The following is a 24,791-nucleotide window of genomic DNA, read 5'->3' on the forward strand; positions in this document are numbered from 1 at the left end:
ATATGATTTGCGATAATTCCTTTACCCTTAATTCATCAAAAAAAGACTAAGAAATCTGTTGCCCCTAGTCCATCAAAACACCGGAAGTTTGCAAATTCGATTCCTTGGATTGTCAATATGTTCATAAAAGAACAGAAGTAGGGGAATGGAAGTGCTTGATCATTGAGTTCTGTCCAGTGTTTTTCTCATCTGTAGCTTTCTCATGTAAGCTGTGTAGAGAAATCATATAGGTGTCTGCGTTGCCCTTAACACTTAGGTTAATAATTTTCATAAGAAGTTTTGTACATAACTACGTAACCATCTTAATTTTGGATTATACTATACGTCTTGCCGGCCATACAATATATATCAAATGCAATTATTTTTGTACCAATCGGCTTTAGATTCTACTGTGCCACTTAGTTTGATGGTTTGGAGGAGGAGAGATCGAGGTTGAAACGAATTCTTTAAAAAATGAAGGAAGAAATCAACAACAAGGTTATTAAAAAAAAAAGTGAGAGAAAACCAAATAGGGAGGGGAAAGGAAGGGAAGGGAAAGGAAAGGAAAATAACAACAATATCTCATCAAATTATTACTGTGCAAATTTTTATATTCCTTTATTTAAAACAGATTTGCCAATCAAAACCATATAATGAAATATACAATTTAGTTTAACTATTCATTCGAAAGTAAAACATATCAATTCCTTCCCAATTTTAATATAGATGGAATTAATCTTTCCTACATCGTTTGTGTCAAAAATTTTCTATGCAAGTGATTAAGACACCATATATAATTTGTTACTGTAAGATTAAAATCAAGGTGGTTGGACAACGACTAAGTCTAACTATATTTAATACATCATACACTTGTATATTTTTTTATTTCTTTTGTAATATAACTTGTAATTAAGTAACATATATATTGTAGAAGGCATGAAAGCAAAGAATATATTGATTCATTAATTAAAATAAGAGAAATATTATTAGTTTATTAATTTTCAATGATAGTGGTGTATTTTGGAAAATAAAGAGAGGCAGTCAATATTCAGTTACATTTAATTAATCTCATACTAAAAGAATGTTTACTGAAGTGTGTTCAGTAAAGGTTCTTTTGGATATATTAAATAATTTATTTTGGTATTTGAATATGGAATGAGAACAAAGTTCTTGTTTTTTTTTAACTTATTGATTTGTTGGTGTACATATTTTTGGGCACCAAATGAAACAAAACTCTAAATTGTGCAGGGTATCAAAGGCACAAGCCGGCGGCAATAGCTGTTTCTTTTCGAATTCATAGGAATAAGCACAATCCCATGACCTTTTGGATTTTATAGCTTGTGAATATTTAAAAAATTTTAAGTGTAACATCGAACTATCCTCTTATCCTCTTATCTACACAATCGTAGACAACGTACATTCAATGTAATTAATTTTGTATGCATTTGGTCTGAAATCCTATTCGGCCACTTGGTTAGATGGTTAGGGTAGATTCTTCAAAAAATGAAGGATGAAATCAAAGACAAAATTGGAAGAAAGAAGAAAGAAGGAAAAAAAGGGAAATTGAAATTAATGCAAAAAATAATGAATTCTTATCAAAGTGTTTGTATGCAATCTTTTATATCATATATTTAATTTACAACATATTTTTTTTTACTTTCACTTTTGATTTTAATATTCAACATAACAATCGCACTCGTCTAGTTTTAGGATAAATATAAATTAATCTTTTCTACTCTCTACAATGTTTGTGTAGAAAAAAAAAATTCATACAAGCAACTTATGTGCATGTCATATAAACTGAATTTAAAATTGATTTGTATACACGATATGCATATAAGTCCGCTTAATTGTTTGAAAATTTTTTAGGTGTTGGAAAAGTTTAATCCTAAAACTTAACGGAAACCAAAAAAAAAAAAAAAAAAAAATCATTGGCATATCAAAATCCATGTGGTTGTACAGTTAAGTGATACTACTAGATAGTAGAGGTGTGAAAAGCAATAAAATAAATTAGTTTCTTAATTGGTAAAAACAAACTAGAGTTCTATTACTAACTAATTTTGAAACTAGAGTGCAAAAGTAAATTTAACTTGAAAACTTTTAGGGGAATCTTTTCAGCCAACTTCAAGGGATCTGCAAGAACGGCAAGTCACTATAGATGACGGTGATTCCTGTGCAAATAGCAATGGATGGGATCGAAGTTTTTGAGGTGATTCTCGAGAACTGGGCATCCTGAGACCACCAGGTCTCGTACCATATAAATTTACTCATCATGCATGAAGCTTAGCCCTCATAAGCTATGTGCATTTGTTTTTGTAAGAAGCAAGCAAAAATTGCTGCAAAAAAAATGGCCAAAGTCACAGGACTATCAATTCTAGCGCTCATCTGCACTCTTTTAGTTTTAGCCCTCACAACTTTGCCAGCAATGGCTGCAGCCGAAGAATTTGGCAATGCACCAATTTTTAACAGGGACATCCATCACAATGAACTGAGCAAGAATGGCTTTCGCTTGGGTTCGGGAAGGAAGCTGCTTCACGAGGAAAAATGTGTATGCAATTGTGATCCGAATGTGCCCGAAGGCTGTTATCCTTCAGACCCTAATTGTACAGGGTATTGTAATTCTCCCCATAGAGGTCACAAGGTTGGGAATGGGAATTAACCCTTGATCCAGTCAGGTTTATCAACAAACTCGAAGTGGGAGAATGGGAATCCTTTTAATTTTCAAGCTCAACATTCGTGTCATTTTTATTTCCCTCTTCATTCTGCAGAAAAGGAGTGACCAGCTCCTTCAAACGAATGGTGTGTGTTTTGCCTTGTCATCTCTATCCATTGATGGATTTGGGTAGAGGGATCAATAAATTTGTAAACTCTGTGATTTCAATGCATCTCCATCCAAGACATGCGATTCCAATTTATTACGGTGCTTGTTTCTAACTGTTCCTAAAATTCAAGCTCGAGTTCAAAATGACCGTGTGTCGGTTAGTATACATGCTACTATGCTGTATTCTACTCTAATGTATTAACTAAGATATTAAAAGTTACAACTTAAAACTCATGTCTTCATTAAAGATAAATTTTATGTACAATAACATATGAAAGCCTCTATTTTAGGATGTGTTTTAAGAAACACTAAAATATTTCAAAAATTTGCTTCACAAAATGTGTTTTGCAAACCTGTTGATTAAAGATTAGAAATATGTAACTTTAGAAGCATATTAGTTAATTTATTAGTGACCCGTATCTTGTTGATGTCACATCACAATATACTACACAAATCTAAACTAAAGAATTCAAATCAAAATTTTGAATATTATCTAATGGAATTACTAGTTATCTGACCGCAACTGAATGACTGATATCTAAATTAACTACTAAAAAATTGGATGGTATTTGAATGTTGATCTTGTAAAAAATAAAAAGTATAAACACCGAATTTTTTTAACCGCCTACCTCACTACTAGCCGATGAACACAGATATTTGTTTGTGTGCTTACATATTTACTAGATCAAAAGATCATTAATGGTTCACTGGTTTTAGATGTTTCAACTTCCGAGGATCATCTTTGTCCATTATTTTGGGGCTTCTGTCTACATTATGATGCTTAGACCGTCAATTTGATGGCGGAATTTGCTTGCTCTGCAGCCATTCTTGATCAATTGAAAGGGCCGAATTGTCATCTGCAAGGAAAATGGAGATACATTTTGCGAAGTTTTGATGGCATGCTGTTGCCACATGCTATACAGCTCACCGTGCCATATTTTGGGACGGGGGCACACTCCCGCACCCCCTGCCCCGTTCCCCGCCCCACCCCCGTCCCAACCCCCTCCCCATTAACCCCCCGTAGGGCGGGTTGCCATTGTCATCCGTTCCTATTGTCATCCCTAGTCGTATTGTATGTTTAGAGTCGATCTTTTTAGATAAACTTTTAAAAAAATGCATGTGACTTTATTTTTATTATCAGACATATGAATGTTTCAAAACATTTAGATAGATGTATGAATAATTATAAATATAAAGTTATCGATTCGCTTCTCAATAGTGAAGAATAAGAATCATACTCTATCTCCATGTATATACATATATAGAGAAAAAAAAAATCTCCATATATAGCTGAGGTAGTGGAGAAAGTGGCCTAGTAAGAAAACTAAAAATCTTTGTTTTGTAAGATGCTAAAGCATTAATGTTCTTGATTTATTCTTTTTTTTTTAACCATGCACAATACTCTCTAAACAAAAACTACGGATATTGATACAAAACCATACCATTCAAAATAATTGTGTATCACGAAAAATGGATAGTGAAGTTAATTATTGTAAGCACAAAAATTCACTTGGCTTGAATTGTTAAAGTTGCATAGAAATTGGTTTGGTAATTAACTTTAGAAAGTTACGTCCGCTTGTACCTCTTATCTAGTAGTAGATCAAGTCAAGGGGAGATTGATTTTGTCTTATTATTGGCCTTGTAGTTAGGTGATCGATGCGTGCAAAACAATTGCAAAGTTATTATTATTTTTTAAAGAGTTTAGTCTGTTCTAAAGTTTTCCTAGTCCTTATCTATATTTAGGCAAAGATTAATACATGCCTAGGAACCCTAAAATTTTACAGTAATTACTCGAGTGTTTGAACAGCCTTTTGCCGTAATTCGGTATGCAAATTATAAGCTGTTAAAGTTACTTATATTGCATATGATTTCTTGTGTTAACAGTCAAGAATCAAGAACCTCCTCTATGAAAATTTATGAAAAAGCAGGACATATTGCATCTATTTAAGAGCCACTATATCTACAAGTAATGAATGAAATTGATATAGACAAATCATAAGTAACCAACAATAAACTAAGGGCAAATTCCACTTTACCTCTTGTTGTTTAGCACTTTTTTACATAACCTCCTTATAGTTTCAAAAGCTATACATAACCCCCTTGTGATTTGGATTGAAATGTTAAAGTGACGGGAATGATCATTCGTAATGGAGTCACCTGAAATGTCAAAAATATCCTTATGTAAAGTTGAAAATTATTTATTAACTAAGGGAGATTATGTGTATATTTTGAAAACCATAAGTGGGTTATATGGTAAAGTATTAAACTATAAGGGAGTTATATGGTAAAATATAAAAATCATACGGGGTTAATATGTCATGTATTTATAAGGGTAATTTCGACATTTTTAGAAGTTTCGTTATGAGTGACTATTTCCGTCATTTTGACACTTTAATTCAAACCATAAGGGAGTTATGTATAGCTTTTGAAACCATAAGGGGGTTATGTAAAAAAGCTAAATCACAGGGGATAAAATATAATTTGTCCATAAACTAATGAACTCGATAAACTTGAATTCGGCAACTCTAATTCTTAAGATATCAACCTTAGTTGTTATAATGCCTGTAGACTAATACTTCATCGACAAGTTTTGATGAGTTGATTTGGTAGTTTATTTTCCTCTCGATCCTTTCAATGTACTATAGACATGATTAAATACTAAACTAATGAAATGAAATTTTGATTCTGCCGGATTTCAAGGCCCAAGCGGGCGAATCTAGAAAGCTTATATTAAGGGTTTGCAAGAACGCCAAGTCTCTCCTAACTGACAACACCTGAAAATAATTTACCATTCAGTCATTGGCAAGTCCTTTAATTTGATCCTCGAGAATTCGGCACCCTGAGACAAGAATTGTGGTGTATAAATTGACTTTGCATGCATGAAGCCTAGCCCTCATTATAAACTAAAACTGTCTTTGTAAGAAAGTAAGAAGTGAAAGCTTCTGCAGAAAAATGGCCAAAGTCACGGCACTAGCAATTCCAGTGCTTCTGTGCATTTTTTCAGCACTTTGCAGCCACTTCACAACTTTGCCAGTGATAGCCATGGCCGATGACATTCGCAATGAACCACGCTTCTTCAACAAGGCCATCCCTCATCATGATCAACTGGCCAAGAATAACCTTGTGTTGGGTTCGGGAAGGAAGCTCCTTCAATGTGTATGCGATTGTGATCCGAGTGTGCCCGAAGGTTGCTTGCCTTCGGACCCCGATTGCCAAGGATATTGTAACTCTCCTCATTAACTTTAGAAGCCCGGAAATGGGAATCGTTGATCTTGTCATATTCATCGACAGATTAGAAGTGTGGGAGTGGGAATCCTTGATACCCACTTAAGTTCATCCTTTAGTCAGAGTCAGTTTCATTTTGTCTTTATTCTGCTGAATAGGAGTGAACTCCTTCAAGTCAATCGTGTGTATTTCTTTTCATGTCTCTCCATTTCCTTAGGATATGGATCAATAAATTCGTTGTAAACTCTGTGATTTCAATGCATTTTCTTTTCTATTAGCATTGTCTTGCAATTGGAATTTTCTTGTCAAAACCACAAAAAAAAAAAGAAAAGAAAGAAAGGTAAATCACCAATTCCATTCATTCTCCAACCTTACAACTAGAATAACCGGATTCTGCCTCATACTATTCTTAATCAAGAATATCAGAAATTGCCATTTAAACAGTCTACCAGACATTAGATTCATCTATACTATATATAAAATTAAGTGCCTTGAGTGTTTCTTACTTTTTGAATTTAGTTAATATACCCTTAATTATACAATGGTAGCAACTAAATTATTTATTATCCCCTGTGATTTTACAAAATACCAGATCACCTCCTAAGGTTTTAAAATAGCCACAAAACCCCCCTGTAGTTTTATGTAAAGTGAAAAATGGACGGAATACACAATTAGTTAGAGCGTTTATACCAAACGTGCTTTAAAAGCCCATGTGATAAAATCTTAATATCCATATAATTCCCTCATAATTTATAAAAATATCCACTCTACCCTTTTGTGATTTTTATATTTATCCACGTAATCTCCCTATACTTTTATACAAGGTGATTAAGTTGTCGATTAATTTAACATTTAAATAAGGGCACTATTGGTATTTCAACTAACAATATTGCGTAGCTATTTTACATCAAGTTTTCACTTTTATATAAAATCATTGGGGTGAAATGGATATTTTGAAACGTTAGGGGGGCCGCATGTGCAACAGATGAAACCATAGGGGGGTTGCATGTAATTTACCCTTAATATAATACTTAATATGGCGGTCGAATAAGTCATTAGAGCCACTGTATTTACAAGTAGTCGTGAAATTACAAGTGAAGAATGTTAAAAACTGATACACACACTATACCTACTTGGGACTTCCACTTGTTCCACTTCTTTCCTTTGGAAGGGTGGACTTGGGATACAGAACAATACTCAATGGAATAAGTGCTTGTTGTTCAAACCTATTTGGAATATCTGCAAGAAGAAGGACTCTGTGGGTTAGATGGCTGCACCATGTGATGTTAAAGGGTCGTAGTAATAACTGTATTTAAGTTTTATTGCTTAAGTTTGTCTACATGACTTTATTACTTAAGCTTGTTGTGTTTTATTTGAGTATAATTTTTATTTGGTATTCTATATTGATGCTTGTGAACTGAGTTTGTTGGAAACATTGAGATTGTGTTTGCTGTGTTATGATTTTCTTTGTTAGGCAAAAAAAAAAAATTTTAAAGATTTTATAAATTTTTTGTATTTATTATACATATAGTGTATTTTTCTATATTTAAATATTTAAACGATCAAAATCTGTGAGGCTTATGTCCCACACCCCGCTAGGTAGATATAAAATATGCACGGCAAATACCTGCACCTTTTACAAACACTGATAAGCACGAATATATGTACATACGTATACATGTGTGTGTGCGCCTATATATGTGTGTGTGTCTATATACACACACACATAAATAGAGTCTTCCTCAGGAAATTGTGTCTTGTGCATCTTGAAGTCTAGCCCTCGTAAGTTAAATCTGTTTCCTTGAGAAGTTTATGGCCAGAGTCACAGGACTGGCAATTAATTACTGGGCTTATATATCATCATTTTAGGACTGCTGCCGCCACTTCACTTTGCCAGGAATGGTCTTAATCATTCACCTATTTCAGTCCGCATGAGAATGTTTGTAACAACTATTTAATGTTCTTTTGGGTTTTTGTTGTATGTGCATAATTCGTAACGTTAAACTTATCTCATCTGTCCAACAGATCATAGGATATTTATTCAATATAATTTTATTCCCTTTTGCCTAAGATTGTACCATGCAACTTTCCTCGATGTTTAGGAGGAGGAGATATCAAAGTTGGACTTGGCCAATTCTTAAGATAATGAACGACGAAAGCATGAACAGCAGAGGTTCAAAAACAAAAAATAAAATAAAATAAAAATAAGAATAAATTCTTTTTAAAGTGATTATATGTGGTTACTTACCCAAGAATAAAGTAAGTATATGCCTTTTTTTTTCTAAAAAAAAATTTCGACTGCGGAGAGATGAGATTTAAGAAATGGGGAGGGGATAGGGGTAATTTGACACTAGAATCTCTAACTGCTAGATTAACTTTAAATCTTGCAGTCTCAACTTTAACTGTTAGATTAAGGCTTTCTCAAAAAAAGCAATTATATGTAATTATTTACTTCCACTTTGTTTAAGTATGACGCTTTAGTTTTAATATTAACTCTAATATATGAAAAAATCATTACACTATTTTTTGTGAATGGCACGTAATTAATCTTTCCCAATATGCCGAAAATTCTCTACCAAAGCTGTTTACTGCACATCATACAATCTCATTTCATATTTGAAAATTCTCTTTTTGTACACACGACATGCACAAAACTACTTATTGTGCAAAAATTTGTCAAGGTCTAGATAGCTTGTGTAGAAAACTTTCTACAAAGAGTGAACGATTAACGACATGTTTTACACAAAAAAAAAAAAGAGATTAGGATTGTTTGTGCAGTACATTATAGTTGAAAACTTTCTTTTCTGTACACATGATATACATATAACTATACTTGCATAAAAATTTTAAGGGTCAGGGAAAGATTTATCTAAAATTTAACTGAAAATTTCAACATTTCTTAGGGCAAGAGTGTATGCGTGCGTGCGCGTGTATTCACGCTTGTACGAGTATAATGTATTTGAGTATGGTATTGTAGTAGAAGCATGAAAAGCAGGGGAAAAAAATAGGTTGTTGCCTAAATCAAGAGTAATAATAGTATCATTTTTCTGCGAACAATTTGTATTTCAAAAAACAAAAGGGTTAGTCTTTGTTATCACAATTAATTAATCTCCGGACAAGAAATCAAAATCTAGAATGAGAACAAAAAATTCGACAATTGAATGGTTGATTTCGCCCCCCACATTTGATACATTCTGAAACTTTGTTCATATATACCAACTGAAACAAAGTTCCGAATCTACAAGGTATAAAGGCACAAGCCTCTTACAGAACAATAACAACAACAACTACAACCAAAAAGAAAAAGGCCACAAGCCGGCAAGAAAATTAAGGACCCCAGATTCCGAATTCGGCATCCAGATTACTATAAATTTACTCATCATTCATGAAACATAGCGCTCGTGAGCTGAATTTGTTTGTAAGAAATAAAATTTTCTGCAAAAAAGAAGATGGCAAAAGTCGCAGGACTCGTTCTCCCAGTGCTTATCATCAGCTTTGTAGTTCTTGGCACTTGCAGCCACTTTACTTTGAAAGCAATGGCAAGTGAAGATAAAGATGATTCAGCTTCTTTCACAGTTGCTTCTTTACCCGCGGCCGATGAAGTGGCGGATGCAGGACGGAGACTCCTCCATAACCACCCCGACCCACGTTGCGATTGCAGTTGTAAAAATAAACCAGATTGTTTTGCTGATGATCCTTACTGTCAAGAGCAATGTGGTGGTCGGTAAGCCCGAATCACCCAAAACAGGGAAAAGTGCGAATATATCCTCCATGCTTGTCATGTCAAGTTGCATTGGAATTTCAATCTTCTTGTCAGTTTCCTTTCTGTTGTTTTCGCTTTGTTGACTTCTGGTGTGTGTTTTATCCGTCCATCTCTCTCCGTTTCCTTCAGGAATGGATCAATAAATTTGTTGTAAACTCCATGGTTTAAATGCCTCATCTTTTGTTTTGGAATACTATCATCAAAAAAATTTTTTTTTGACAACATACATCATAATTCATTAAATAACAAATGAGTACTAATTGGTAGAAAATACTGCAATTCTAAAACAGCTATGAGTGCTTCCAATCGCTAAGTTTAGATTTCGTCTAACAAAATAGATCTTAGGAGTCCTAAATTTGACAACCAAATTTGATAAAGAAAAATTTAGATCCAATAAAAGCAATAGAAGAATTAAAAGAAAAAAAATTACACTAGGAATCCCAGTGAATTGCAAGGGGAAATTAGAAAATTCTCAACCGTATGTCGTCGTTTGAAAACAGGTGGCCAGATGTTACTTTTGTTGTAGAAACGAATTACAATATATAGCCTCTCGATCTTGGCTTATATCATTTTAATAAGTGATCAAATGAGTGAGAAACATGTTACCTTGGTTGTTTAAAGGGATAATTTCAGAAACCTCCCTTGAGGTTTCTGACAATTTGACTTAGCTCCCCCCAATTTTAAAAAATTACACAAACCTCCCTTGTTTTTACTATTTAAGTAACATTATAGACCCATTAGGCTAGAATTATACTTAATTATCCTAAAATACCCTTATGCAATATCATAATATCAAAAGAAAGTGACAAAAAGGTTTAGTGATCAATTTAACCAAAAAAAAAAAACACTTTTATCCAAATTTGCTACGCTTCCACGATAATTGTAAACTCCAATTTGATTCCCAAATTCTATCAATTTTGGTATCACTAAAATCCCAAATTTTACCAAAATTGCTCTCCAATTTAATCCCCAAATTCTATCAATTTCGGTATCATCAAAATCCCAAACTCTACCTAAATCACTTTACAAATAGACCATAACCACCACCACCAACTAAAATACCCTCAAAAGCATCCCGCCCAAATTAATATTATATTTTGTCTATTGGCTAATCTTACATCTCAAATTATGAACCCAACACCTATCGCATATCACCTTCCTTGAACAGAAGACCTGGCCAACTACTATTGATGTCTATGCCAAGAGTAACCCCATATTCCAATGGCGTTAGAAATAGAGAAACTCATCTTTATGACAAACCACCACCAATACTTGTAAATCAAATAAAAATGAAACTAAATGAAGATCTTAAATTCTAGTGCGTAATAGACATAATAGCATAACCTAGAATCATCCCTTTTTCTCTTCCAACCATAGCCCATTAATTTCATTTTTTTTTCTTCTCTATCACAACCATCTTCATCATTTCCATCTAATTTGAACATGAAATTTTCATTTGCTCCCTTAATTTGTAATTTTGGAAATTTTGATTCTTTAATATATGCAAATTATAATACGAGAAAAAATAAACAAGGGGGTTGATGGTTAGGTACTACGGAAAGAGAGATATAGATAAGAAATGAACACTTCGGATAGGTTTGCATGGTGATATAGTTGATGGGTGGAAGAGACTGTGGAATTATAGGTAGGAAGAAGAGAATTATAAGAGGTAGAAAAAAAGGGAGGGAAAGATAAAAAAAACTGCTGTTAATTAAAGTAGGGTTGGGGATGATAACGAGTTGTTGCAAGTTTTTATTTTTTCTTTTACTTTTGGCTTGGTTTTTGTATCCCACATATGTGGTAAATTATCTATTACGTAGAAGGTATTGTAGTCATTTTATTGAACTGAGGGAGGTTTGTGTAATTTTCTAAAACTGGGGGGAGTTAAGTGAAATTGTCAGAAACCTTAAGGGAGGTTTCTGAAATTATCCCTTGTTTAAATCCAACGTTAGTTTATTTACCATGTTTTGTATTTGAAGTTTTTCCGTCCAATTGACTCAAAAAAAGATTAGCACCCAAGATTAGCACGAATGCTCCTTTCATCTTTTCAAATGAGAGACGAGTTGACAGGGGACAAATGGTCAAGACTCGTTGGGTCTTGCATATGTTCGTTCAGGCAAATAAGGTGAAAAGAAGCCTAAAATAGGCAAACATCTTTCACAGCAAAATTTATCGAGGAATGCACAACAGATTGAACGAGCCATCAAGCCACTTTCCTGTTTTCGTGCTAGTTTTTCCATTCTTTTTTTCCCCATGTTAATTACATTAGGATTTGTTTTAATACCAGATTATAAGCAGCATTTTTGTAGAAAATTATTCCAGTTTTTATCGACATGCATTTTTGGATCAAGCTATGCATTCTCTCGGGAATAAAGCAGTAGAGACCTGAAATTGATGAACAAAATGTTTATTCAATACTGCAAATGCAAACGCTCAATTCAACAAATTAATGATACACAGGACCATCAGTAATGCATTACAAATATGTTATACTCAACGGTAGCATCACGAGTATTGGGATCAAAGGTGTAAGTTCTAGCCTGAGCATAACCATTAGCAAATCGGAAAAGCCCACTTCCACCAATTACCGGCATCTCCCTCACCTTGTCGAATACCGGATTCCTCCCTAGCACGGTGATTGTACTCCCATTATACTTACCTTCATGAAAAACGAAGTTCATGGTCACCAACAAAGCCACCTCCTCTAGGGAAGTCGATGCATAAAATCCTTCAGATCTTCCAATCATCTTGGAGCTAAGCTCTGGTCCCAGAGTCAGCGGATTATCAACAATATTCAGAACTCCAAATGTTGTAGTGTTTTTTGGTGGTTGAACCACTGTAACTGAGGTTGGATTTTGTCCACTAAGAATATCATGCCAAAAGAACCTAAAATGGCTTAGCTTTTGTTTTCTCAGTTTGATTGCTTTCCGATCAATGGATTTAACAAAATTGTACTCTTCACCATGAGTGAATTGAATAGCCAGGAACGAAATGAGGACGGAAATGGCAAAGATATGGAGAGCTGAAATTGCAGCCATTGAAGCTTGTGTAGTTGTATATTACCTAATAATTTTGTATTGGGGGATGTCTTGTTTCAAATTTTTGTGGGTACATTTATAGGGACTTGGGAATTTGGGTAGAAAAAGTTTACTTATTCTACTCTTTTTGTACCAAATGAAATAATAATTAAAACATAGGAACTTGAACAAGCAACAATTATTTACAAGGCGATGGCTATACTTTAGCCATCACCTATCATCCTCTGTACATTAAATTTATTAGCTTGTGCCACTTTTATTTTGGAGAATCCTCTCTGGTGATAATTGCTCCAAATCAATTTTACTCTCGTTATTGTACTCATTTAATTTTCTCCTAAGACCATACATTTGCAAACGGGCATGTGTAGCTTCGGTACTAAAGAATTTCCTTGTTGTTTGAAGCCTTAAAAACGAGTACAATTTTTGGGCACTAGTTATAAATTGGAGTATTATACTTTCTTAAAGGCTATTCGTTAAGTCAAAATAAATGGATGACATAATAAGTTCATAATATGTCAACATTTTCTGTTCAAAATGGGAAATATATATACATTTTAAGTTTCTTGTAAAGTTTACAAGTTTGGACAATCAAATTTATAAATGAATAGGGGGAAAAAACCCAAAAGAAAGAAATCGATTTTTATGGGGTGCAGAAGACAACCTTCAACCCATGCATAGTCATCTAACATTTATTTATAAGTAGGGTCTCTATTGTATTTCACAAGTTTAGAGTCATCTAAACTAAGATTCTTCTAGATGTGAGACAACATTTTACCTACTAATAACCATATTATATCCAACCACCAGACGGTTTTATTGGATTTGAGAATGATTTGGCTAAGCAAGTCAGCCAATGTCTGCTTTAATGTTTGGAGCACTAGTGTAAAAATGTATATATTATCAACATATGAAAAAAATAAATTCTCAATTTTTTATTCTTTTTACTCGTTAAAAAGAAAATTTTGACATCTTCTACAAGGGCTGTAACTAAAGATTTGTTGCCATCTAATTTATTTTATATCTCAAAGTGGTTTCACTTCTCATATGGTGTTTTTGCTTTTGTGTGGCGCCAATTTGCACAATTTTTGTATTTCACATTTTGTCATTTTAGAATATATACCCTCAAGAGCAAATATATTCATGTCTTTAGATATAGAGCCATTTAAAGTCCTTCAAAAGCATAACAAGGCATGTTATGAATGGAATGTAATATAACCAAATTGGTATTAGAATCCAGAAAAAGATAATCAACAATTAACGAGAAGATTTTTTCTTACTCTTTTGGTGTACTTTTCTCAATTTTACTATGAATAGTTTAGCAAAGGGTCTCTGACACTGAAAATGCAAAAAGACGTTAAACTACTAGAAAACCAATATTAACTTCCTTTCTATCTCATGAAATCTAAAAATCCCAAAAAGTGCTATCACACACATTTGTGCAATATCCTAAAAGGATGCAGTAAAAATGAACAAGTTTTTTCTATTGCAGTTTTGAGAATTAAACCATCTTAACTTTCAAGAATTAAGAACGAAAAGTAGAAGGAAAAAAATTTAATTCATGGTCTATAATTCCGATGGTGAAAATGAAAATAGCAACAAACATGGTCACTTGTAAGCATTTTATGTTTCTTAAGAACTTTCTTTTTTATCTTTCTTAGGTCTTTCTTAAGAACTCGAACATAATCATAGAGTTTGGTTGTACCAAACACAATTGTTTTAATAAATTTTTTTAATATCTAAATATTTTTCAATACCATTATTATAATGAAAGAAACAAATGATTCAACATATGAAGATATGGGGAGTAAATTAATGGACAATTTTCCTTCCTATTATTCAAAAATTCAAACCTAAGAAAGTGAAATTGTTTTCAAAGATTTCAGAAATATCTCTGAAATGTGTAATATTTTAGATTTGCAACTTTATACATGCCCAAAAAAAAATTGTGGTAGAGAAACAAACTATGTTAAATTTACCTCACATCAAACATACCCTGGAGAAGGAAAACTATAATCCAATACTTTTGTTAGTAATATTGAACCTTTAATCTCTACAAACCCTGTGTGACAATAAAGAGTAACTTTCCTTAAAATGAAAAATACTTTTGGTCACTACCAAAATGTTGACTGAAGCTTCTATGGCAAAATTATGCAAAGAAATATACAACTTCTGAAATAAGTCAATACAAAAATAAAAAGAAAAGACGAAAATAGCATGCATGAGAAAAGCATGAAGTACCTAACACTCGAATAATGCAATGTTTAAGTGCCTAAGAAACTAACTTAATAGAATTGCATGAAGCAGTAGAATCCCATGAATCTCGGAAAAGACTATTGGCCAATCTCTTCTTTGTTTTGTTTCATCCGACAACCAGTGTTATTAAACCCAGATCGGATTGGTCAGTTTAATCGATCTGATCATGAATCAACTTTCTTTCCGAGTTGGTTTGTAGTACAAAACCTCTTTGGTAAAAAAAATCAATAAAAATCGTAAAAAATCCACTAAACCAGTATACCCGATTCAACTGGTTGACCCGATTCTTAAACTTTTCTTTCTTGTTTTCCCCAAACATAATTTGAGTTACCAAAATTGTAACACGTTCATTTATTAATATGAATAAGAAAGCACCACCCACTTAGTGTAAATACGAAGATCATTTATTTTTTCTAAATGATTTTTAAATCAAAATGTTTTCATCATTATCATTTTATCAATTTAGCATCAGTGATTCTAACTTGCATTAATTTGTTTTAATTTAGTTTTTCATGTAGTTTTGGAGATGAGCATATTTTAGTCATGAATTTATAGTTTTATATATAATTATTAGGTGTATATTTGATTGCAAGTTTTTTTTTTTGGAACATTTTGTATGATTAGCTGAATATAACTAAGAACTTAATTTGAATATTTCTGAAACTTATAAAAATATAAAATAATTATGACATCATGCTAACGTCAACGAAACAGTTTGACCAATTGATTCCTGATTCAATATTTTAGCCGAGTCACTATCCGATTTGAGTTTAACAACATTGCCTACAACCATGACAACTTTATCATTTAACACTCATTCTTACCGAAAAAAAAAAAGCACAACAAATCTCGATGATAAATTTTCAATTTTCAAGTTATTGTACATATATGTCTCACCTCCCCTATCACTTTCTGAGAACAATCATATACAGCAGTTCGTAGCCCTCAATGCTATGTGTACATAGAAAACTGCATTAGTTTTTTTTTTTTTTGGGGTAAGAACTGCTTTAGGTTGCTTACAACGAAAAGGAAATCATTGTATTCTTTTACCTAAAAGCTTTTCCCAGTGGTCCTCATTTTGATTTGCTCTTTAAGAAGAAAAGATTGTTTAGAAGCAGTACAATTGAACACTTCTTTGGCATTCTAACTTATTATAACATCCTTTCAATTTTTTAAACATCTCTTTTCAATAATCATCTTTGGCTCTTCCTAGATATGGAACAAAATTGGTGTCAGCCAGGAGGCTTGCTGTGGCTCATGCAGCAGCAGGGAGTGCAGGTTCAATTTGGAATTTGACGTTCAGTCCTAATTCATTGGCTTGTTGATTGATCCTTTCTAGGTTCGTGTTAATGTCCCTGATCATTGAAATATTGAAGTCAACCTCAAACGAAAACCAATTGTACTGAAGAATGAGAAGAAGAAGCATGCCTTCTTGAATCTTGAGTTGATTTCGATGCTTCGCCACTCGACTGAGATTTTCATAGTTGAGCCAAAATCAATCCATTCGCTCTCGGATGCTTATTGCTGCTTTGCTGGCTCCCATTATTTCGAGAAAAGGAAAACAAAATGGAGAAAATTCTATGATGACAACATGAAAAGAAACTCTTATGCTTGTTAAAAGTGCGTAACCAACTTGTTAAGAGTTGCCCTAAAATCCAATTCAAGTGACAGAAACATGAACTTACCAATTAGTTGAAAGTGGCAGCGGATCCTCGGTTTTATAAGTTAGTGTTACACCCATATTACACTACTTAAGTTGATGTAACTTTTACACATGTACTTTTTGTTGGATATTTTAATAAAAAATATCACATATTTATTTTGAATTCAAACACAACAAATTACAAATTGTTCAATGAATTTTCAGCTACAAATACAACCGTTCAAAAGTGTAACTTATGTATTTAAAATGAGATTTATGTCTTGAATTGTATAACCTATGTAATGATTAGGTTTATGAATTCTTTTTTTTTTTTCCGGAAATGTTGAGAGATTATATTGATAAACCATAGTAGCTTTACAAAAGTATGGGTAAAGACCCAAAGACACTATACATACGCTGACCCATTTAGTAAATTTTTTTACCATGATACAATGAATCTAGACTTTTCAATCTATAGCTGAAACATGAGGTGCTAATTCCTCTTAATGTTGGTATTTTAATACTCCTAATTTCTTAACCTATAAATAGAGGCATCTATCAACCAAACTTGATATATACTTTGCCATCTCTAGACTATCTTCTACTTTTCTTTTTGAATTTTATAGGGTAAAAAAAGGAAAAATCGCCAATTTAGTCCTCAAACTATTTTACTAAAGCCGATTTGGTCCCTAAAAGTTTTATCGCATCAATTAAGTCCCTTAACTAAAATTCTTGTGCCAATTAAGGATTTATACGGCGTCGCCACCCAAAACTCATGTATCTGTACAGAAAACAACGGCCAGGCAGGGGCTTTTTTGGAAGTTCGCATCCTAATTTCTACGAGAAGCAAGACAGAGCCCATTTTGCATCCGAATTGGGAGAAACATGTGAAATTAGGGGTTTTCCAAGACAGAAACCCATTTTGCATGCAAATAGCAGAAGAAATTGGGGGTTGTGGAAATTAATTTCATAGATACAATTGCATGTACTAACAACTAACTAAATAAAAGTAGCTAAACTTTCGCAAATTACCATGAAGACGAATGGGTAAAAATAATTTCTTATTGTATCTAATCTTGACGTAATTTCCTCTGCTGGTCCATTGGCCTTACTATAAATGAATCGACAGACAAAGACAACCATCACTTTTGTTAATGAACTTACCGCAACATGCGTATCTATGGAAAGTCTTTCTTTCTTCTACTTTCCTCACTCCTTCTCTTTCTTTCTTTCTTTCTTTCTTTCTTTTTTTTTTCTCCTCTCTTCTCTTCCTCTATTTTTTCCCCACCTCATCACTCAGATTATAGACCTCATCAATGAAGTACCAAGCCTCTGAACTTCCGTTGGGGAAACCACAGGCACGGAAAAAAGCACCTAGGATAGCTCCGTTACTTATTGCCTTGACTGTTCTTTTCACAATTATCCCTTTATATTATCCTGCATTAAGATACAACAGTAATCCCAAGAAAATAAATGAAGCATCCTCTTTTGACCATCATCTAGGCGAAGAAGGTGACCGAACATTGGCGGCCCCAAACGAAACACAAGGGGATGATGATATTGCAGAGAGACCCCCCCGAAAGCTCGAAAGATCAAGAGGACGAATCAGCAGATACAGAGACAAGAACAACAACAACAGGAAGGACATAATGGAATTTTGAATCGGTTTCAAACCCCCAATTTCTTTCGCTATTTGCATGCAAAATGGGTTTCTGTCTTGGAAAACCCCTAATTTCACAGGTTTCCCCCAATTCGGATGCAAAATGGGCTCTGTCTTGCTTCCCGTAGAAATTAGGATGCGAACTTCCAAAAAGGCCCCTGCCTGGCCGTTGTTTTCTGTATAGATACATGAGTTTTAGGTGGCGACGCCGTATGTCCTTAATTGGCACAAGAATTTTAGTTAGGGACTTAATTGGTGCGATAAAACTTTTAGGGACCAAATCGGCTTTAGCAAAATAATTTGAGGACTAAATTGGCGATTTTCCCGGGTAAAAAATGGTGTTGCGTGAGATTTTCATCTTACTCCAATAGTTAGATTGGAGTATATTACAGTGAGATAGATTGGGATGTTGTATCCTTGAGACAGCATACTGAGACCTACTACACCGAAAGATACTCCGTAAGAGCATGAATTGTCTAAAAAAGAGCGACCTAATCCATGTCAAATTAATTTTTTATGGTACAAATTATTTGCATTTTTAATATAATATTGAGGTATGAAATTTTTGTTAATTTCTTTGTTAAATTTTCTTAGAGAAATAATTGTTACTTATATGATTATTTTGGCCTAGAACCAACACTTTTTTTATTAGATTGGTGTAAACTAATATTTGGTATATAAGTTTTTTTTTTTTTAAAAAAGCAATGGCTATGTGTTTAGATTTTTTAAGCTCAATTTCAATTAAATTTGTGGTTAAATTTTGAAAAAATATTAATAAAATTGTTACTAATATTGTGTGTATATATATATATATATATTAAAAAATAATAGAGCAAGACAAGAGAATATCATAAACCCACGGGTAAACCGTGGGTACTGGAAATGAGGTGGAAACGGGAAGTGAAAGGAGTGGGGAGAATATGAGCAAGAGCTCTGCCATCTCGAAGTCATACGTTTGCCATTCCAAATTCAATTCAATTGAACTATATTTTGATTTTCAAACTCTTTTACCTTCCTTTTCACCTTGTAAGGCTAGGATTTCAATTGAACCAAAAAATTATACATAACTTTCAAATCATATACACGTTTAACATTTTTCGAGATTATTTTACCTATGAAACTATCATAAACTTGATGACTAGCAGATTATATTTTTTTTGTTTGCAAACTAAATCGGAGTAATTTACATTAGAAGCTATATGCACCATACAGACTTTCGTAGACTTTTCAGACTTTCGTAGACTTAGAATGTAGCAAGTGCCATGTGATTTTTCCCTTCACTTTGTGTTTGTTGGCAGGGAGTTTTCGTCTATTTATAAGGGGAAACTCTGTCAAAATTTTCTTAAAATAAATAAAATTTTCCATTAAAAAAAAATGCACCATACAGGATTTGGAGTGAAAATGGTTTTCACCAGGCCACGAATCAAGGGTAGCTACTCTTAATGCCAGGCCGATCGATGATATAATCAAGAATCAGAATTTGACCATACACACTCCAGTGGCAACTTATGCTCACAAAGAATCTTTGTTTCTCTTTTTTTTTTTTTTAAATATAAAAATAAGCAAAATTGCGCCACCAAACGAATACTCGAATAGTCTTGAATGACGAATAAATACTTAGTGGAGAAGAATGGCAAAGCAAAGATTAAAGCATGACTTCCAAGCTAAAATAGCAGTCACTATGAAAAAAATCAACCCTCAAATAAGGTTTTTTTTTTCCTTCTTCACCATATGGTTACCAAGAAGGCAAGAAGCATCCTTCTTTTTTTTTTTTTTTTTTTTTTTTTTGCAATACATGGTGTTGCCACACAAGTGCTGTGCAGCAACTGTTGTAATTTTTTATTTTTTATTTTTTTTGCACTGGGGGACTGAAATAACAAGTTTTTTTTTTAAAAAAAAATAGAAATTTGTATGTTGCAGCACAGCTACTATACGGCAACAGATGAACTTTAAAAAAAAAAAAAAATGTAATGTGTTTATTGCCTCACCACCAAAGCTGTGCAACAGCAGACAAATTTTAAAAAAAAAATGTATATGTTATGGACAGAATTATTTGAAAAAATTTTGATGAAAATTATATGTATACAATATAAGAAAATTCAACCATCCCTTTTTGATACCACATCCATGATCCTAATTTAATAAACTCTTGCAGTAAAATTTAATAATTTAAACTCCTAAATTCATCTATAGGTTGATATATCTTTTTCCATACACAACAATGAATTAATACTCATGGACATGATATCCAAAAGGTACTGTAGAACTCCTCTATAATGTATAATGCCTAAAGGATTGACAGGTGGTGTAAACACTTTTCGTCATTTTATAAACTTTCAATTTTACCCTTATAAAAAATTAATTTTTACCGTAATAAGTCAATTAAAATTTTCCAACAAAACTACTCTTAACCATCTAATATATTTTTTAAAAATTTATTTCCTTAATTAAGGTGTATAAATTTTTGGGTCCCATAATTTAAAAAATTATGTTATTCAACATTCAACTATGCCTAATTTCCTAATTAATGCAATTAAGAAAATTTTATTTTCTTAATTAATAACATAAATTAATTAAATTACGTACAACTTAATGCAATTTATATTTTTAAAAATTTATGTTCTTAATTAAGGCGTATAAATTTTTTGGTCGCATAATTTACACAAATTATGCCATTTAAAATTCAACTACGCCTAATTTCCTAATTAATGCAATTAAAAATTTTATTTTCTCAATTAATAGCATATATTAATTAAGTTAGGCACAACTTAATATAATTTATGTTTTTAAAATTTTATTTTCTTAATGCAACTAGTCGTCGGACAATTAATTAATTTTTTTTTGAACCTTGCCGCACTTGACAAGTGCGGCAAGCCGGCAACTCTAAAGGTATCCCCTCAAGTTTACGTCTTTCGTAGTCTTTGTTCCTCCAACTATGACGGTGCCCAGAACTACAAGGGTACAAGATTGGATTTTAAGTATTTCGTTGTTCCGAATAGATCAAGCCCTTACTTTTCCATCAAAATGTAATATTCCTCATTTTGTGATTATGCTTTCACTTAATTTATGCAATCAACATCTTGCTGGATTCTTCCATTAGTTATTATTAGCTTTCTATCAGATGATGCACTTGGCCTCTCTTAGATAATATATTAATCAAAGTTTTTGTTCTTTGATAAATTACTTTCTTTCATTAATCATAGGACACAAGAATACTTTGCAAAAATACCTACATTTTATCTAAGTCACAAAATCTGTGGTTTTAAAATCTAAAATGTAGTACAAGAGCTCACGGAGTTTCAATGCGGCCATAGAAACCCAAAAGATATAAGAAATTATTATATAAATAAAGTCAGTTTCTAGATATATAATTAAATTGCCTTCCCCATCAATATGCAACATCTCAATAAAAAAAATAGCTAAAGAAAATAACAATGAAATAGAGATGTACCTGATTAGAAACCTATCAAAAGATGCAAAAAGATGCAAATGCCACCTATTTCTCAGAGAAGGAAGAAGATGGTTAGATAAAGCTTAGTTATTATTACCAACTGGGCATCATCCCGGTAGGAGGACCAGGTTGAAGGGTCAGTGGTTCAACCAGTGGATCACGGGTTGAATCGTTGGATCACACTATATAATGAAAAATATATATAATATAATTAAATAAACATATAAATTATAATATAAGTACATAAATTCTTAAATGTTAACAAGTCATAACCTATTCATATTTCATAGTTCATACACACAAGCCATACTCATACGTGTTCCTTAATTCATGAATTCATATTGATATTATATGCAAACATAAATAATAAATCTAAGTGTAAAAAAAAATAAACCCTAATTCCCAAATTTCTTTTCAATTTTTCTCATCTAATTGTCAAAAAAGCGACAAGGCCCATGTTGGTGTGGCTGATCAAATTAAAAGATCAGGTAAAAAGTTAATTTCAGAAAAAAAAAAAAAAAGAAAGTTCGTAAGAAAGATAAAATGCTTACAAGTGAGCATGTTCTTTGCTATTTGCCATTTTCACCATTAGGATTATAGACCATGAATTAAAATTTTTTCCTCCCTCTTCTTCCCGTTCTTAATTCTTGAAAGTTAAGATGGTTTAATTCTCAAAACTGCAATAAGAAATGAAAGTTCATTTTTACTGTCGTCCCTCATTCTTTTTTTGGGTTGATGAGTAAAAACTATGTGTCGGAAAAAAATACGAATTCATTTATCATTTATGAGTAAACAATCCACTGATGGTTGATGCGTAAACAATCCACTGATACCAATTCATTTACCAAGAGTGAATTTTTCCGTCAACTCGTCCCTCATTCTTTTTTTGGGTTGATGAGTAAAAACCATGTGACGGAAAAAAATACGGGATAAGGGGCTTCATTTCGAAATGTATTTGTCATGCCCCATAAAACCTTCAAATTATCAATGCCGGCCTATAAATTGAAAGAAAATTAAGCTTATATATTAGTAAGTTGGCAAATCATATATTCTGCTGCTAGTTCCAATGTTTTAAAAGGCGAGAGCATTAGGAAAGGTGTTTTATGTATGTGTGTGTATTCACCTAGGCATTAATCAGGCCGAGCTTTAGAGGCTGAAATTTGACTCACATTTTAATTGGGTCTTAAATCTAAGTTTAAACTCTACTGTTCCAATATTTTAAAAGGCTCAATCCCTTTTCTTTCGAGCCAGCCTGGCCTTATTGACTTTTTTCTTTTCGCTCATTCAATTGACAACATCCATATCATGCTATTTTACAGGAGAAAGAAAACTCAAATAGGTTGTATAATGAGCCAGAGGTTGTATAAGCCTATAAGGAGCTAGAGAGAGGACTCAGCTAGACCAAAAGGGTTTCTAGCACATTTTTTTAATTTTTTAAACTACTATGAGATTTAATCTCTCGATCTAGAGTCCAAAAAGGGATTTCAAATCCCTTTTGGCAGCCAACTTATTGCTTGCTTAGCTCTATTGACAGTTCTACATTAAATTAAACTATTACTTATGGAAATTAATCATTGAAAGTCATTTGCATAAGATAAAATTACAATATATAGTAGCTTTGAACTGCTTTAGTAAAAAGGTATTTTAATTGTATAAAAATTTTAGGGATAATTTCAGAAATCTCCCTTGAGGTTTAGATTAATTTTAGATAGCTCCCCTCATATTTTGAAAATTACATATTCCTCCCCTAAAACATAGGGTTTCACCGTGATGATGTAAGACCAAAAAAGTATATGAATGCCCCTTGAGGTTTAGAGTAATTTTAGACAGCTCTCCTCACGTTTTGAAAATTACATATTCCTCCCCTAAAACATAGGGTTTCACCTTGATGATGTAAGACCAAAAAAGTATATGAATGCCCAAAATTGCTCTCATCTAAATTTTCTTTATATGAATAATCATTAAACTTTTTTAAAAGTCAAGAATACACTTGTATACTACCAATAATGTCTTGATATTTTCCATCCCCATGGTTTTCTACATTCGCCCAAACTTTCAAACTATTATCACTTCTTCTTCAAATTATACTTTTTCGTAATCCAGTAGTTTTTTTGTGTTCAATGATATAAATAATTGGGTTGTTGGTAGTAATGATTGTTTCCATCATCATCAACAACAGTAGCATATTTGAGTGATAGAAAGAATGAGACATCAATCTTGATTAGCATATTTAAGTGATAAAAGGTTACAATTTAATGGCCATAGTTGAAATAGTTTGGCCACAATTTATGATCTGGACAAAAAGAATTGCTTTCCTTTTTTCATTTTCCTTTTTTCCATTATCTTTTCCCGTTTTTATGAATGGCTTGTTTTTTAAAAAATTATGAAGGTTATTATAGTCATTGTCTATTATCAAGGGAAGTAAGTATAATATTAAAACTTCAAGGGAACTCAGTGAAATTGTTAGAAATCTTAGGGGAGGTTTCTAAAATTATCCCAAAATTTTAAGATGTAGTTACAAAGATGTATATGGGTTAGGATAGGATTCTGGATTCAAAACTTGGACCTTGATTTTGTTTAGAGTTGGAAACAAGGCATCTAAATACGGTTAATGCAACAGTTTGATTGCTAATTAAATTTTTTATTACAGGAGGATAAATTTTGATTTGTCTAAAAATATTTTTCATGGTTTAAAATTTAAATAAATAAAAGCCCAAATTTTCTATTGTAGCCTTAACATAATTTCCAAGGAAAAGTATTTAATTCATGAGAATTGGAATTTATCCTTTCAAGTCAAGGTTACTAATATTCTGTAAGACTCAAACATGTATCCATCCTGTATTATATTTACTTTTTAAATTATCACCCTTGTCAAAATGCTCAAATTGTTTGCACAAGGATTTTTAGTCCTGTTACCAAGGCATCAGAATACATTAAAACAACGTGTTTGCTTATTAAA

At 32.6% G+C, this 24,791-nt stretch overlaps 1 protein-coding gene across 1 annotated transcript; it reads right to left on the bottom strand.

Moving 5' to 3' along the window:
- Positions 1–12,179: 12,179 nt before the first annotated feature.
- LOC113723446 (dirigent protein 22-like) lies at positions 12,180–12,857 on the bottom strand. Its single transcript, XM_027246528.2, has one exon. It carries the CDS (start codon positions 12,824–12,826, stop codon positions 12,254–12,256), a length of 573 nt encoding a protein of 190 aa, XP_027102329.1. The 5' UTR covers positions 12,827–12,857; the 3' UTR covers positions 12,180–12,253.
- Between the last annotated feature and the right edge of the window lie 11,934 nt (positions 12,858–24,791).

This window comes from Coffea arabica, chromosome 1c (genome assembly GCF_036785885.1).
Source record: "Coffea arabica cultivar ET-39 chromosome 1c, Coffea Arabica ET-39 HiFi, whole genome shotgun sequence".
NCBI lineage: Eukaryota > Viridiplantae > Streptophyta > Magnoliopsida > Gentianales > Rubiaceae > Coffea > Coffea arabica.